General features: G+C 32.8%; 1 protein-coding gene across 1 annotated transcript in view; it reads left to right on the top strand.

Moving 5' to 3' along the window:
• LOC148628476 (uncharacterized) overlaps positions 1-18807 on the top strand; it is a 51280-nt gene that overhangs the window by 29732 nt on the left and 2741 nt on the right. The window contains exons 21-33 of the mRNA XM_088588127.1: positions 441-6107; positions 6611-6946; positions 7599-7764; positions 8166-8350; positions 10455-10738; positions 11841-11985; positions 12829-12961; positions 13610-13902; positions 14385-14760; positions 15306-15517; positions 15916-16320; positions 16664-16799; positions 17152-17346. Of these exons, the coding sequence (XP_088444253.1) occupies positions 441-6107; positions 6611-6946; positions 7599-7764; positions 8166-8350; positions 10455-10738; positions 11841-11985; positions 12829-12961; positions 13610-13902; positions 14385-14760; positions 15306-15517; positions 15916-16320; positions 16664-16799; positions 17152-17346 (8533 nt within the window). The remainder of the gene's footprint in view (positions 1-440; positions 6108-6610; positions 6947-7598; positions 7765-8165; positions 8351-10454; positions 10739-11840; positions 11986-12828; positions 12962-13609; positions 13903-14384; positions 14761-15305; positions 15518-15915; positions 16321-16663; positions 16800-17151; positions 17347-18807) is intronic.

Genomic DNA, 18807 nt, shown 5'->3' with positions numbered 1-18807 from the left:
GCAATTTACTTTTTCTCATGCAAGAAATTTTGAAGGTAAACAAGCATTAAGTTTCATTAAACACAAAGCATGTAAAATATGCTTCATCAGCCGCGTAGCTGAGGCCAAATTGAAGTGTAGGGAAAATTAAGGCAGGGGATCCACGGAGATAGCGTTTTAGAGCATCATTTATGCCTCTCCTGGATGTATTTTATCTTAAAAAAAAACAAAAAAAAAAAAACCGCAAAATTAAGTGCCGGCAAAAGCTTTTTTGCCTAACAGCAGCTACGCGCCTGTTCATCATTCACTATTGTAAATGATTATGATACCAAAGAATTAAAAGAAATTTACTGCAGAAACTTCTTTTTGAAGAATGCTTTGCATTAATTGACTTTTATGTTATTCTTATGACTGGTCTTTAAATAAAGTTTTAACTGTAATTGTGTACTATATATTTTCAGAAATTAGATTCATACTTCAGTGGAACACATAAATACTCAAACACTGAAATGAACTCAAACCTTCATATCAGATATGATAATAAAAAATCAGCAGATGTCATTGTAAACTTCAATGATCAAAGCAAGAAGTATTTCAAATACAGTGGAGAATTTGCTCTAAAGTACACTGGTCGTCACATTCAGGTTTCTGGGATAGCTGTTGAAAAGGATAAAGAATACACTACAAGGTGGAGCTTCCAACCTCAGGAACAAATGTCATCTTCTTTGACGGCTTCCTACGGATGGCCTAAAGACAAAAAAAGGGAATTTGACTCCTCTGTCAAAATCTATCAACAAAAGCCAATTGACATATCCTCAAGTGTAATGATGGATGACAGAAGACCAGAAGTCAATGCCAAGATCAAGATTGGAAAGGACTTTTATGTCATATCTGGTATGGGCCAATATGATGGCAAAATGTATATTCAAGGCCAGGGGAAACTTGCCTATCCTGCCAGGCAAATAACTATTGAAACTGAAGGAGGGTATAAAAATGAACTTTACTCTGGAAAACTTGATGTTAACTTGGATGCAAAAGACAAGGCCAGTAGAAGCAGAGTTTATGTTGAAGGATCCATGCGTAATAACACCATAGAAGATTTTGATGTATCAACAAAACTTGAATATCCTGGAAGAGAATTGTCTGCAACTATTGCTCATTTTTCAAAAAATAAAATTGATACTACCGTTTCCTTTGGATGGCAAAAGAACAAAGCTGTTGGAGTTACTGTAAAATTTGATAAAGATTTTAAAAAGTTTAGACACAGAATTGAAGGGTCTGTTGCCTTGACAACGCCATGGAAAGAATTATTGGAATTTGAAATAGGAGGAAATCATGCCTTCTCCAAAAAAAGAATTGATTTAGGTGCAACCTTCACATGGAATAAGGGGAAAACTGTAGCCTTTCAGTATGAGTCTAAGCTACCTATGAATCCTAAAGATATTGACATGATATTGAGTTTGAGAACTCCAGTGCCTCAGGTTGGTAACCCATCAATAAGTTTACAAAGCACAATATCCAATGATCTCATTGATCAGAGAGGAATCATGAGAGTAACATGGGGAAAAAACCAATTTTTAGAAATAGAAACTAATGGTAAATCTCTATCACGGGACACCAGAAGGAACCTACACAGAAATATTGGAGTTATGACATCTTTTGAGGGTTATAGACAAATCACTCTTAACTGGACTCATGAAGACGATATGCAGAAATTCTTATCCAAGGCAACTTACATTAAGGATGGTATTAAATATCTGTATATTCTTGATATGGATCACTTCTTGGATGGCTGGAGTATGCAGAATAATGGAAAATTTGATATTAAATCCCCACATGACAGCCTAGCAGTAACATGGTCTCACAGGAATGTTGAAAAAGAATTTGTTTCCACTTTTAATACTTTATGGGGAAAAAGTGGACATCGTTTTTTTGCCAAAGCCATGGGAAGAATTGAAGATTTACCTCACAGAAAGTACTCTGCTAATCTTGAAGTAAAAATCCCAATGTCAGATATAACTAGCTTAAATCTGGACTTTGAACATGAGGATAAAGCAGGATTTGTGAAATCCATGGGCAGATTTGTATTAAATCGTGAAAATTTTGGAACTGTCAAATTAGACTACACAAGACAACTTGGAAGTACAGACTTTGAAATGAGGATCAGTGGCAAGTTCATGGAAGATTTTGTAATCGAGGGTAAGACAAGGCATGCTCATCTCCCTATGACTGGTTCTCTTAAGATAGAATGGAAACCCATGCAAAACATACTACTTGATGGATCTGTACATTACAACAAACTAGGAAACCTTGACAGTAAGCTTACCCTAAAGACTCCATTTCAAAGGGCTAGAAGAATTGTTTTGGTTGCCACTCATCTAATGGATCATCTTGACTGGGTTGCCATGACTGAACTGGAATTTGCACCCATGCAAAAAATAAAGGCTGAACTTCGCTATAACACTGGTGTTGAAAAACTTGCAAGACTTCAAATTACAACTCCATTCCCTCAATTTAAGAAACTTAGCACTGGAGCTTATTTCAAATTTATTGTTTCACCAACTCAGTGGGAAAATAATGTAGACTTTGAAATTGTACCACTTGTAAGAAAGATAACAGCTGTGACTAGGTGGAGGCATGATACTGAAACAAAGGCTTCTTTTAGAATTGACACTCCATTCCAGAAAATACCTTACATGACTACTGAATTTGAAAGTAAAAAAGCTGTAAATGGTAAAAGAGAATCAAGGATGATGTTGGAATACTTGCCTACTCAGAAAATAGAGCTTAGTTCATCGTATGTTTTGAGAATTGATGGAGGTTTTGAAGGTTCTGTTTCAATCAAAACACCATACAATGATGAAGTTTTTGCCAATTACCTACAGGGAGGCTATTCTAAAAACCAACTCAGAGGCTTTCAGAGACGAGTTCAACTCAAATACAGTCGTACTCAGAATATTGTTATTGATACAACCTTTGGAACCAAACCAAAAATTTTTGGAATTATGAAAATTGAAATGCCAATAAGAGGTTATGAAACAGTCAAGCTAGCCTTTGAACACAAAGGAACCACATGGAAAAACTTTCAAACCAACCTAGAATATGATACTAATGGCAAAAAGATAGAGCTCCAAACTTTGTTTGACATCACTGATGACATTAAAGGAAAGGTTAAAGTTACATCTCCATTCCAAGCATTGAAAATTGCTCAAGTAGCATACAGTCATGAGGGAATCCTGTCTAATTTCAAGACTCATGCCAGTGCCATATTTAATGATTTCCAAGCTGATGCTAATGCTGTATTTACCCATAATGACTTACAGACTGCAGGCAGCTTCTCATTTAAGAGCCCAATTGATGGTGCTAAAGATCTTATGCTATCTTTTAACAAAGATGGAACCTTGAATAATCTTTCCTTCAATGGAGAGGCTGGCTATGAAACTGGCAGTAAATATGTTGTGGCTGTCAAGCACAATCTTGGTGAAAATGATATTGCCACTGATATTGTTATTCAGAGTCCTTTAACTGAAGATATTATATTGAAGATTATTCATGACAATCGTAGAAAAGGATTTACTACAATTATTGAAGGAGCAGTTGGTACTGACAATTCTGTTAAGTTTGAAACATCTTACAGACTTAGAAACTTTGATCTTGATCTTGAATTTGATATAACTTCTGTTATCTCTGGAGAAAGAAATAATGTCATTGTTGTTTTTGACCATAAAGGAAAATGGAGTGACTTTACTTCATTAGCCAAGGTGAAAACATCATTTGCTAACATTGATGATCAATTCAAAGTTTCATTCAAAAGCCTTAATGAATTTGATAACTTCGATGCCAAGGTTGAAATTAAAGACACATGGAAACAAATTTCTGTCAATGCTGGTTTAAAATCTGATAGAAAGGGAAATGTTATAGTATCTGAGGCCATGTACAATAGCAATATCTTCAAATCTGAAATAAGTATAACAGATAGAATAAAGCATGCAAAATTAACTGCTCAAACAGAAATTGAGGGATATGAAAATTTTGAAGCAGAAATAATTGAAGATGTCCATAGAAGAAACCAAGCAACCTATACAATTACTGTAAAGGGGCCCTTCAAAAAGCCAATTGTCATTGTTTCAAACATCAAGTTAAAGGGAAATACAGAATTCAGTGGTGACTTTAAAGTAACTACAGGTTTTGAAGGCTTTGAAGATATGGAGGGTAAACTTGAACATAATGGTGATTTTAATAATTTTGTCAGCAGTGTTGAAATCAAGAAATCTGGCATGAAACAAATAAAAGCAGAGGCTAGATTGAATGCTGTTGTTAAAACTTCCATTGATGGAACAATTTCATTCACTAGTGGTATTGATGGTGCTGAAAATGTTGTAGCAACTTTCAAACACAAAGGTGACCAGGATGATTTCAACTGTGATGTTAGTTTGTCTTTACCTGAAAGACTACCAGCTAAACTGAATATTGAGTTTACCAACAGCTATCCACAAACTGTTAAAGGAAAAGTCATGTTTACAAGTGATTTGAAAGGGGCTGAAAATGTCATTGCTTCATTTAAACACTCAGGTGACTTCATAATTTACAGTTCTGAGGCAACTGTAACGATTCCCAAAAGAAAACCCTTTGAATTGGTTCTTGAATCATCTCAAGGAGCAAACTCATACATGCAGAAAATTGCCTTTACTAGTGACATTAAAGGTGCTGAACAAATAGGCTATTCCATTGATCAGGTTACCAAAGCCAATACATTTACACAGAAAGTCATTGTTAATCCATTTAATAGCAAGAATGCCATCACACAAGAAATAAAATACAAGGCAAGACCCACAAGAAACTCATATGAAGTTATGTACTCATTGACTGGCATGAAAGGCATGAAGGACATTAATGTAGGACTTGTTCACAAGGGTGACATATCTGACTTTGAAAATACTGTGGCAGTAGCTGTTCCAGGTGTTCCTTTGATTAAAACAATAGCTAAGTTCAACGTTAACAATAAAGATTATTATTACTCTGATATCAATGGAGAGGCAAGATTTGAGAGTGAAATTGAAGGTGCAGAAAGGTTATATCTCACTGTGGAGCATTCCACACCACCAGGGGCACCATTTGAATGGAAGAACAGGGCTACAATGAAACTTCCTTTGATGCAGGAAATCACAATAGCCACTACATTGAATCTTCAACCTAATAAGATTATGGAAGCAACTGTAGATTTCAATAGTAAGATTCCTGGTCTGGAAAATATTGGATTTTCTACTGTCAATAAAGTAGTTGATGAAGAGAAGAAGCATTTAGAATCACAAACTGAAGTTAAGCTTGACAGTCTGCGCAAAGTGAATTTTGATGCAGAAGGTAAAGTAAACTATCTTGATCCTTACAACTCAGAAATACTCCTCAAATTTGACATTATTACTCCTTTTGATGAATTACGGACCTTCAATGCAGAATATTCTGTTACCAGTAATCAGAGGACCAACTTGGGTGCTGAGGAACTTGAACAGAAAAATGCTTTGCTGATAAGTCTAAATGGCAAAAAATATTGGGATACTCAGGGAACATATGAAATGACAGACCAGTCAAGATTTCGATATGATTTCCTAATGGTTGAACCAAAACAAATGGAATATGGCTATATAATTCATACAGGTAACCCTTACATTTTGGACTTTTCGATAAACTGGGACAAAAACGAGCCTAACAGCAACTTCAGACTTGAAAGTAAATTCCAAGACCTGAATGACCTTAAAATCAGAGCAATTTACCCTACAAGAACAGCTAGTATTGAAGCTGCATTTAAGGGAGAACTTGAGAGGTCTGCTAAGTTGGTCTTGACATGGGATGAAGCAAAGAGTCAGGCTGTTGGCATTGAAACCAAATGGCAAGATCAACGACCTGATTTGGATGTAACACAAGGTTCTGTCAAAATTGTCACTCCATGGAAGGCTGTTGAAACATCAGGGTCCATCAACAAGGCCTTGACAAGAAAGACCATGGAAGGTACTGTATTCTGGGATGCTGAGGTGGATAGATCAAAGAGTGTGACAGTGATGTCAGAGGTGACACCGGACAAAAATGGTTACAGTGGTAAAGTACAACTGTCACTACCTGTTATTGGAAAGGTAAAAACATGGTTATATATCTTTTCATGGAAATTATTGTCTTTAAAGGACATCAGAATTATTGACAATATGCATTATATTTTCATTCAGTTTAAACACCTTTTAAGGATTTCTTTAGTTCTTTCATTAAAAGTTATTCTATCATGGATTTCAACTTTCAAAGTTTCATTTTGGCACAATATGCTTCAAAGAGAGTTTTTTTTGTCTTCAGTTTTATTATTATACCTGTTGCTGGCAAGTAAGTAGTATATAGTGATATGGGTTCCGGGTTGTAACGTCAATACTTCTGTTACTCAGAGGGGTACCCTTTTTTTTATCATTTACTCCTTCTACACCACTGAATGATATTTGATAAAACTATTACATATTATTTATCAAATATTTGAGAAAGTGTTAATAAACTTGTAAATGGATGTTTTCATAGATACAGCTTTTACAATGTATGTCAAAATTTTCTTTACAATCTTTTTTTTGTAGTATTTATTTTTTTTACCTACCATTAGGAACTGACCTTCTCCAGACAGATGACAGAAAATGAAGGAGCAGTCCTGTATGAATGCAGAAACGAATTCTCGTACAGTACTGATCCTACTAAAACAATTGTCGTAACAACTAAATTGGAGGATGTGTCTGAGTTTGGTTCATCCAACCATACTTACACTGTGGGAATTTCTCAGGAAGCCACCAAAGTTGACATATCTGTTATGACTCATCTTGGAACTTCGGAGAAGAAAGATTCAACAGGAATGTTAGTTACATACAAAACATCACATTTCCAAAAGAAGAATCTCCTCCTTTTGGCTGAGATTGATAAACTTCACAAGAAATTAATCTTAATGGTAAGAGAAAACACTACCTTGTGTCTCAATCTTCAAATGTAGTTTAAGTAAGACATTTACTCTGTGTATGAAAATATTCCATAGGAAATTATAATACAATAATAATGTTTATTTTAATCAAAAAGGTAAAAAATAATTATATTCAACAAAATTTAATATTAAATATATTTTCTGTAAAATTTGATATTAAATAAATTTTATGCAGCTGGCCCAGTGGTGTGAGGGTTTCCTCATCGTTCATTGAAGATCCATGGGTAGCTGATATTTTTCATCCTGTTGTCTCTTTAACATATTCACAATATCCATTCTCCTTATATTTATATAATATGATAATGATAATTTTTTTTTAATTGACAATGAAAAAGTAATTATATTCCCCAAAATTTAGTGTTATAGTATTTTATAAATATTTGGTAAGAGCAAATTTAGCATTGATCAAATCAGAAAATTTATACAGGCCTTTCTATTCAGCAGCAGACAATCATTTCAGAGGGTATTTCAGAAAATATGTGTATAAAATAAATATAGAGGATCAGTTAAAACTAAAAAGTAGTTAGGTAAAGTTGTTTAACTGGATTTGATAAAAAAAAAAAAAAAGATTGAACTAAATGTTAAATTAGTCAGTAGTAACACTATACAGGTATTATTGTAGACTGTTGGACCAAGGAAAGCTGCTGGTGTTGTTGGTCAGGTACAAGGGGACATACCAAAAATTGTCACAATAAACGGATTGTTTAGTCTGGAAAATATTGTGGATACCAATGTCATCATTGATTCAAAGAAAAAGGCCATGGAAATTCAAATGAAATATGACAAAGGTAAAATAAATTATAAGCTATATGTAAAACCCAAACTCAGTATTGCACCTTCTTTTATTAGTTAGAAAGTTTGTTCTATACAAGTATAGGATCAAAATCTGAGACTTTTCTCTAAAACATATAATAAGTTTAGTACTGGCCAGACTTGTTTTAATGAATGGTGTTGTAAAATAATTCCCTTAAATGAATTTATTTTCAAAATTAGGAAATGTCCTGTTTTTTTTTCAGCTTAATATATTCTTAATATTTTACAATCAGCCGATTGGAATATATTTTTGTAACAATAGCTGAATCATTTATTTTAATTACTCACATTGCATGGTACATGTAAGAAAAAAAGAGGGCACTTTAAATATTAATTTTGTATATTTGATTTTCTGAATATGTTTTTAAATTTTTAGACCATCCTAATAAGGTTCTACACATTGCTGCTAAATATCCAAGTCGTACCAACTTTGAGACCCAGATCTATAGAACAGGAGATAAGCCACAGATTACGGACAGTGTCATTAAGGTCAACCTTAGAACATCCAGGATTCTACACTCAAAGGTCAACTGGAGACCAGAGGCAGTCAAGGAACTCATGGTAAACTTATTAAAATGCTTTATTCCTACATTATTTATCTTCTTTGTTTCATAACATTTTCTAACATTTCATAGCTGGATCTGCAAATTGTACCACCAAACCTCTTTCAAAACTTTTAACTTCTATACTCACAACTGTCAAAGAGGGTCTACAGTCCTACCACAACACTTGTTACTCCTGTACTGGTATTAATGTAATGTGGATCCTGAAAAATTCGACAGATCTTTTGGAGACAATCAGTTCAAGACTATTGTCTGAATATAATAGCATTAATACCTGTGATTTTTCAACACTGTATTTTTCTATTCCCCATACTCAGTTAAAATCCCAACTTGAAAACATTATACATCGTTGTTTTTTCCAAAAAAGATGGTACACCTAGATACAAATATATAGTTCTTGGTAGAGATTCCTCATACTTTGTAAGAAATAATTCCAAATCATCTTCCAAATAAACAGAGGAAGATGTTTACAAAATGCTGGAATTTTTAATCGACAACATATTTGTGCAGTGTGGTGGACGTGTTTTTCAACACGGTCGGCATTCCAATGGGAACAAATTGTGCTCCTTTACTTGCTAACTTATTCCTTCACTCTTCTGAGGCTGACTTTATAGCTGATCTGATCCGAAAGAAAGAAAATTGTTTGGCTAGATCCTTTAATCTCAGTTTCCGCTATATAGATGACGTATTATCTTTAAACAATTGTAATTCATAGAGATGACGTATTATCTTTAAACAATCCTAATTTCGGGGATTTGATACATCACGTCTACCCCAAAGAACTTGAGATAAAGGATACTACAGACACTGTGATGTCAGCCTCATATCTTGACCTACACTTAGAAACCGGTGGTAAAGGAAAGCTATTGACCAATCTTTACGACAAACGTGATGACTTTTCATTTTAAATTGTCAACTTTCCTTTCATCTGTGGCAACATCCCTTCAGCACCTGCATATGGAGTGTTCATATCACAACTCATACATTATGCCAGAGCTTGCCGAAACTACGCAGACTTTTTGTATCACGCTAGAACTCTAACAAATAGGCTTCTGGAACAGGGTTATGTTGCTACAAGATTGAAGTCATCACTACAGAAGTTTTATGGTCGTCATCATGAACTCATGGATCATTATGGTGTATCCATCTGCACCATGAAAACTGATTTATTCAACGGGTCATAGTTTTCCTTTCCTCGTTTGTCATCCCTGGACTGGACTTTTATGAGCAACTTGGCAGGTGTTTCTAGAAAAGCAGAGGACACTTTCCCTACTGTTGCACCTGGTCCATGCTCCCAGTTGTTAGTGGAGTCCAAGTTGCTCATTTGCTTTTGTTACTTTGTATGTATGATTTCAGTTACTTTATGTTCTTTGTTGTGTATATCTGTTTTCCATGTCTGGTCTTTGTCCCTGGATTGCATTCTTTTGATTACCGCTATAACCTTGATTACTCTTTGTATACTGAAAATTCTGTCATAAATTTGTACATTTATTATGGAGATTTTGTTGAATGTAATTATGTTTTGCAAAATGAGAAAATACCTTATTTTATTTTTTTTATTTCATTTTATAAGTTGTTGTTTGAGTATTTAGTGAATATCATTGATATTTTCCTATTTCAATTCTTAATGTTTATTCTTAGTTAAGTGCAACTGAACTGGGAAAGGATGTAGAATTTTTTTACATAATTGAATGATATCCTGGACTCTTTCTATGTATGAGTATTGCAATAACAATGTTCAATGATAACATACTGACACAAAATCTGACTCAACCAAATTTCTTATTTGGATTAAACGGTACTTTTATAATGAAAGACAAAGATTTCAACAATTTTTTGTAGTTCACAGAAAGTCCTTCAAAATTGTGTATTAACCATTGCAATTATAGCCTTGACAAATAACCATTGTTTTAGTAACCCAACAAAAGTTTCATAATTTAAAGTATTTAGGAGAATTTATCAGTTACTTGTAGTAAGTTTATGGTTATCATCAGAGCTGAAGGGTTCTGAAATTTCAATATTTCTTCCATAGAACAACTAGTTAAGAATAAGCTCTCTTATACAAATTATATAGCTGATGTATCTTTATTTCTATATTTCAGACCTTTGGTGTTGATGGTTTTGAACATTATGGAAAAGCCTTTAACACTGAGTTTATTGCAACAGCAAATGAGATGGAAGCTGAGCTGACTGCCAAATATACTGCCATTTCCACTGAGCTGCAGACTGAACTAAAGCCTTATATTGATAGCCTATCAAAATCTCTCCGAACAGTCCAGCATCATCTAAACAAAGTTAAGGAACAATTAGATAGGATGCACAAAAACAATGATATGTATGTCCGAGATGTTGTAGACAATATGAAAGAAAAGTCAGCCAAAATGATGTAAGATAATTGTTTATTAAAACAGTCTTTTATTATGACTTAAATGGTTCATATTAATGGAAACAAAAATCTATTCTAATCAAATAATTAAAACGAATTTCCTTGTAAGTATTTTTTTGTTGTTGAAAATTTCTACAATTGAGACCTCTGTAAAAGTATTATTTTTCACTGTTGCTAATTTTCGCGGATTCTGTCAAATGAGCATATTTATAGGTATCAATTTTCACGGTTTCAAACAATGTTTAGCGTTATATAGTGTTGAAAAATCCATTTAGTGTGTACTATTTTCACGGTTTTCTGTCCACCACGAAAATAGCGAAAATTAGTACACTGTGAAACTTTATTCATTAAACAGTATTCTTCTTTAGTGTTAGAAGTAATATGATTTCATGTCCTGGAAATGTATGATTACAGAATGTTGATTGAGGGAATTAAATTGTACATGTAGTTGCACACACAGAGTGATCTTCTGTTCATTGATTTTGTTATATTGTTTATTAAGTCACAAATATTTCTCACTAAAAAGACAAGCAAATTCCTATTGTAGCTGTGCAAGATTTTCTTATCTCACCAAAGATTTGAGAGAGAACAAGTGTGTTTTCCAATAAAAAATGGTACTTTCAAATAAAGAGTCTATGATTGTTCATATCTTAGTGATACATGTTGGAAATTTTTTTATAAATTTTGTTTTAGTCCAGAATAAGCAGTGATTTATTATTTCTTGCAGTTTGTTTATACCCAGTGATTTATATTTTACACTTGGTTGTGACATATCACTGGCCACATCATGATCAGCTGTTAAATGTTGATCATTCCAATTCAAACATAAAATTTGAAAACAAAATCAAAAGTGAGAAAAAGATTCAAACACTAGCTTTTCTCACACAAAATTGGGAAGTCTCAGACAACTTATGTAAGATATAAATATTCTCTAACTGGGTGGAGCCTCATTAAAGAATGATTAAATCTTACCCTAGGGAGTCTGAGATTTCCTTATGTTGCACTCGTCTTAATATTTTTTTAAAATTTTTTTCGTATTTTTATGTGGCTTTTGTAAGTAACATAGATCGTATTAAAAGTCTTTTTTTTAATCTATTTTTAGGACAGTATACAGAAAAGCTATTGTACAAATGAAAGACATTGTGAGTGATATGAGAAAACAAATAGATAAACTCAAGGATCTAAAGGACTATCCGTTTGAACAGAAATACAGAAAATTTGTCAATGATGCAGCATCCAAAATACAGGTTAGATTACATCGTCCTGAAATGATTTAGTACCAAATTAACCATTATATGTAATTAAATAAAAATTAGAGAACTAGATAAAATTCAACAAAACTAGTCACTTAATATGGCTTAGGATGTCAGCTAAAGTCCCTTCTTATCAATGTCAATACATTTTGAACCTATCTTTAACTGAACAAATCCGTCAGTCACAAATGGGTTATAGTTATACTATAAGTTTCACTATATTTGAATGTGATTGTCACTTAAGGAGATAGACTTAGGGTAAGGGATGTAACCCTTGAAATCGGTGATATGTTTGTATCATAGTTAATTTCACCAAAGCCTTTCAAGCTTTCCTTTGAAACAGAATGAAATCAGTCCAAGTTACTTTGATGCTTACATGAGATTGATTTAAAATGGTAAATACACATGTTCCAATGATTTGTAAGAGTTGTGTTCCTTACCCTAGATCTACCTCCTTAAAAGCCCACAGTGTGAAATTATTTTATAATTTCTGCATTAGACCTATTTTAGATCAAGGTGTTGTATTAGCATAAGGTTAAGCCAAATTTAAGTCGCATTGGACATCACATAGATAAATCACCAGTAGTGATATTTAAGCATAAGTTGGGCAGAAGAATAAATTATTTATTTAGCTGACAAACTGGTGTTATTGTATAGTAAGGTTCATTTTAGTTACAACATAAATGTCTATTGGGTCTCATTAAATAAGTTGTTTTTAATTGTAATTGTGATTCCTTTATAATCACCCTTAACAATAGATTTTAAGCTGTCAATGTTTCTGTCATATATTGGAAAAAGATTACTTTGTGTTAAAAAAAATTAATATTCCTTTGACAGACCTTCAAACAAGAAATGGTTGACACAATAAAGGAAGAAATGGACACAATTACAAAGAAAATAAAGGCTTCTGTAGAGGAGTTGAGAAATGATTTACAAAAAATCAGTGATAGAATGACCGAAAAACTCTCAGGTATTATAAAAGGCATATAAAAGGAATGTAATATGATTAATTGTGGGAGTTTTAGAATCAAATTTTAATGTTCTGTCAAGAATTGTCCTGGTATTGATAATTTTGGCTGTTATTATTTCTTAAAGACTATAATTATTATAGTCTTTAATTATTGTTAAATAATTTAACCTCTCCAGAGAATAAGTTTAAAAATTTGGTCAAGGCACCAAACATGTAAACAATGATTTTTACATCCTATGAACAGAAGAGCTATATCTTTTTTGTATCTACTGTTGTCTGTTAAAGTTTTCCATTGTTGTTGACTTGTAATAATAATAACTAAGCCTACTATGAAAATTTGATTGTTGTATTTCTCATGCTAAAGGTTTTGAATATGACAAAATGTTGGAAAATAATAATTTTTGATACCGTGTATATTCATATTGTAGAATATTATGAGGAAAATTTTATTATTTGTAGTTAATTTTTGTGATTTGTTGAGAATTCATAGTTTATAGAATGTTTGAATTAATAGATTTCAGGAAAGTATTATTGTCGAAAAGTAACAATGACCTTAAAATGTAGGGCTATGAAGAATTCATGGTTTCACGGAACATCAGGTATGCATTAATTGGCAACAAATTAGTTTTACTATATTTATTTCTATAGCATTGTTGGACAATGTTCTTGAAAAGGCTGAAGTTAAGGAACTAATGTCCTACATCGACGACATCTTGAAAAATCTCCCTGACTCCACTAATATACCAGACATTGACTGGAAGCACTACATGACAAAGATCAACAAGGCAATCAAATACAAACTCTCTCAGCTTGACCTTGCCAAAACATACAATGATGTTCTAGAATCAACTAAATCTGCTGTCATCAACCAACTTGAGCCTGTCTTGCAGGACAGTAAGGTTAAAGAACTTAGAGACATGGCTGACCAGTTACAGAAGAAGGTAATTTCACATTTACCATTAAAAAGATAAAGCCTACAGCTTATCACAGGCATTTTCCCAATATGTGGGGAAAAATTTGAAAAAGCTACTAATTCAAAATATTCTAGATTTAAAAAATTTTTTTTTTTGCTTTGATAGTACACACAAAAAAAATAATACATAATGTTCTGTAAGTAATTCATACTAAACTTAGGACAATGCTTGTATGTGTCCCTTTTTTGACTCCTAGTTTCTAAGAGCCATAATCCTAAAAATCAATCTATAATGTCCTTTCATAGTATTGAGCCTTGAGGTCAGATTCCAAATCGATCCATAATCTTGTGATTAAGTTTTTGTTTGGAAATCAGAAACATAAATTGTGTTTTGTCCTTTTTTGGCCCTAATTCTAAAATGGTCAGATTTAAACGATAATCTTCCCATTGTGGCATTTTATTTTATTTTGTCGCTCAATTTGATTAATATGCACTTTTTTTTCTATTCAGATCACCCAAGCATACAAGCGATGGAACATTGAGAAGACAATCAAGAGTTATCTTATTGCACTTTACAATGACTTTGGAACATACATCAAGGAAGACATTGCTAAACTCAAATTCCTTCACTGGGACAAGAACAGAATAATTGCTTTTGATCCAGAAAATGGCAACATTGAGTTTGAATTATACCTACCAACTCCAGCAGATACTCTCGACAGTCTGCCCAAGAGCTTCAACCTTAGATTAATTAAGAGCATTGATAAATTTGTAAGGAAAATTGATAGTCTTGAATTACCTAAAGTTTTCGACTTCAGCATCTGGGATCTTTACTATAAATACAAGCCATCAATGAATCCTGCTGACTGGGTACCACCATTTGATGGTAAGTTACCTTTTAAAAAGGCTAAATTGAGACATTTCATTGAATGTCATATGTGTGTTATGCCCCACTCAACGAGTAGGTGGTATATTGGAGTTACCAAGTCCATCTGTGTTTCCATCTGTCTGAATTCAGTCACAATTTTTTCAAGTGCATTAGATGGATTTCCTATGTTGTTTATATAATTAGGACATACATTTTAAGCAACTTTGGTTGTAGTTCAATATCATCTTCTTGTTTCATAGGATTGGGATATGAGTGGGAGTATGATAACACTAAAAATTCCATGTTTTGAGTTGTGCATCTCCTGCTCCTAATGTTTCTTTCAAGTCATGCTCTATCTAGACCACACTGTATGTGAATAAGTACTCATTCTTTACAAGAAGTAATTGTAAATTATTTGTTTTATAGCCACACAATCTTTTACCATCTTACACATTTTACTGTAAACCCACATTTTTGGAGTGACCCTATTTATGATTTTAAATTTCATCTATAAAAATGTTCTTTACTAGAGTTGTAATTTTGTTACTTTTAAACAACTTTAGCATATGCTTTGGTGGCTGGAGACCAGCACTTCATCACTTTTGATAAGAAACAGATAGATTTTGGAGGACGTTGTAGCTATGTCCTGGTGAAAGATATGGTGAACAACCAGTTTACAGTCATCATGAATTACAATGGCAAACGTAGACCATCTATGCAGTCATTGTTAGTTTTGGCTGAGGGAAAATCAGTAGAAATCCGCCCAGACTTCTCAGTAAGTAGTGCAAACAAAGTCTAAATCAGTTATACCCATTACATCTTTTCTTAATTCTCATCAGTTAGTTTTACAAAAAGATCCTTCCTTACTTCTAAGTGGAATTCACACACAGAAAAATTTAATTGATTTATGTTACATTGGATCTTGCTCTTTTAATGAAAGTCACAGATTACTCTTTGAGATTTGCAAAAATAATATTTTTTAATAATTGAGTGCCATGTCATGAGTTTATTTCTATTAAATATATATTTTTAAACCATTAATTCACAAACAATTACAACCAAGTTTTATAAATGATATTTTTGAAACTCTTTGAATGAACATCTTATCAGAATATTATTTTAAATGTTTGTTTGTTTATTTAGTTTTACATGTTTACATTTTTCATAAAACAGGTCAAACTTGACAACAAACCAACTGAACTTCCTATCAAATATCAGAAACTGAGTATTATCCGTGATGGAAACCTTGTCCAAATTGACACAGGTAAAGGCTTAGTCATCAGTGGCAATCTTGCTAACCAACACATTGCTTTTGTTCTGAGTGGATGGTACTTTGGCAATGTTGGTGGTTTGCTTGGTAGCTATGACAACGAGCAATATGATGATATGATTGACAGTGATGGACAGGTTACAAGTGACATCAACACTATGGTTCGAACCTGGGAAGTTGCTAGTAGATGTAGAAATCCATCTAACATTCTTTCAGAGGTCATAGTTAAAGAAGGAAAGAAAGGATTTAAGAAATGTTCCAATCTCTTCATGGATTCTGATTCATCCCTCAGACCTTGCTTCAGAGTTGTAAGTACACAAATTATGGGGAAACTTTCATGTTTCAGAAAACAGCTTTAAATAAAAAAGTTATTCTTTTATGTTTCCTTTATTTATATACAGCATTTGATCCTCCATGTGAAGAAACTATTTACATTTTATGAGAATGTCCAAATGGTATTTGGTTACCCATGTGAAGGATTACTTTATTTAAGAATGTCAATATGGTGAATGAAAGTTTTAGTTACTGACTATACACAAACTATTTTAATTTGTAAAAAGAAAGTATAATGTTTCTGTAAAGTTATTAAACAGATAGATGTTTGGTTATTATGAATAAGTATGGTACATCAGTCTTAACCTTCATTACTAGGTTGACCCAGACTACTTCATGAAAGTGTGTATGTCAGAGATGCAAACCTCCAAGGGAGACGGATGTAATGCTGTGTCTGCCTATGTCAAACAATGTCGCCAAGAGGGTGTCATGCTTTGGGAACCTAAAGCATGCTGTAAGTTAAATGATTTGAGTAGTATTTATTTCTGTTTTACTAATTCAAATAGTATCATTTCATGTAGAACATATATTTCTGATGAAATTCAGAACCAATAATTTTGGTGGTTTGTTTAAAGTGTGTATTCTTGATAATTTTGTATAATTTCTTCAATTCTAGTAGAGCAATGAAGTTTTCAATTGAAGTTGTGATTTTTGGTTCCACAGAACCATGGAATACCCAAAAATCTCAACAAACAATATTTCTCCATTAGAAATCACTTTGAAACTTCTTCATTATTCATAATTTCTTCAATCATCAATTTAAATTATGGTACTGACCTTTTGTTGACTTTTTATTGTATTAACAGTAACTTGCAGTGCACCCAACAAAGAGAAGTATGAAGGAGGTGAATTTATTAAACTTTCTACATCAAAAGACGACTTCCAAGTGCCAGAATCTGCTGATGTTGTCTTTGTTGTTGAGCAGACAGACTGCAACTCCAAACCAGCCAGTCATCTCGGTGACTTGGTAGACAAAGTGGAACAGGCCCTCACAAAAAAAGGCATGTTCTATTTAAAAAAATCTAGATCAATTACAAAATGATTAAGATGATTTTAATATATATAGAAAAAAGAAGTCACATCCATCTTAGTTATCACTTGCATTATGCAGTGACCTTTAAAAAAACTATTTTTTTTATCTCTGAGTGGGGCAGTTTATATTGAATTACCCTGTATATGAAGACCATCTGTCTAATGTAACTATGATTTAGTTATCACCTGAAAGGCTATTTAACAATGATATGACATATAAATAGATATTGATGTGTCACCCAAGCTGTTATAGTAATACCCCGTAGAAACAAAGTTTGGAGGTATACAGGAATCACCCTGTATGTAAGTCTGTCAGTCTGTTTATCCTCATTCCTGGTAAGCCTAACTCGTTCTAAACTGCACAATGGATTTTCATGAAATTTTATATGAAGGTTTGGCATCATATGTCGATGTGCACAATTTAAGTTTATTACTGTAGGAAAACTTCTTTAGGAGATAATTCAACTAAAAGATTTAATGTTAAAACCTAGTAAGTGCAACTCCCCCAAAATTGCTTAAGGAATTGAATGAAATTATATTAGAAGATTTGGCATAATAGGCATATGGGAGATAATTGAAATGAATTATTTTACATTTAACATTTTAACTCCATTTGAAGCGAAGAATTCTAGGGGTGATAATTGAACTGAAGTACTTTACATTTACATTTTACTTCTTAATTAAGTTCTCTTTGTGAGCTTGCTCACAGAATTTCTAATTTTATTTTTAACTGACTTATTTAGAAATGCCACCATTGACAATAGCACTTTAAAGAACATGGCATATGTACAGCATAATTAATTAATGCATACACAGTAACAGTTGGAATTAATTAAGTTAAATATATTTTCCATTTTTTAATGTAGATAATGAGAATTTAAAAAGCATTTAAATTGATGCAGAATCTTTCAGATATGACTCCAAATTCCTGGATCCTGATGCCAAATCTTATGCATATGGTCTAGAAACTTATCAAGTGTACCAATGCATGATAATAATGCTAATGATACTGATATTTCATACTGCAAATTTCTGTTTTGTCCTTTTCTTTTGATATTGTATTGCCAACATTTTGTCTGACAAATGGTGGCAAATTAACAAGGTTTTTATTTACTTTTTACTAAATGAAAAAGGTCTTGGCCGCTAAAAGCTGGTTATAAATGTTAAATTGTGTTTCAAGTCTATTTATACATGGCATCACTTCTTCACAAATTACTCCAACTACTAAAGTAAAAAAAAAAACAGTAATGGAAGTTTTTACCCAAAAAGATTAGTAAAAATAATCAGAAAACATACAAATTGCATTTAAAGATAGGTAGGTCTTTTCAAATCAAACTAGTTCATTTACAGGTGAACAATGCCAACACATGTAGAAAACGAACTGGCAAATTGCTGCAGTATAGTAAGCTACATGGTACTTTGATAGGGTT

The sequence above is a fragment of the Perna viridis genome, chromosome 1 (genome assembly GCF_037379345.1).
Source record: "Perna viridis isolate PV_CMFRI_1.1 ecotype Kerala chromosome 1, ASM3737934v1, whole genome shotgun sequence".
Lineage (NCBI taxonomy): Eukaryota > Metazoa > Mollusca > Bivalvia > Mytilida > Mytilidae > Perna > Perna viridis.
Note: the sequence above shows the minus strand (reverse complement) of the source record. Positions and strands in the feature narration are given on the sequence as shown.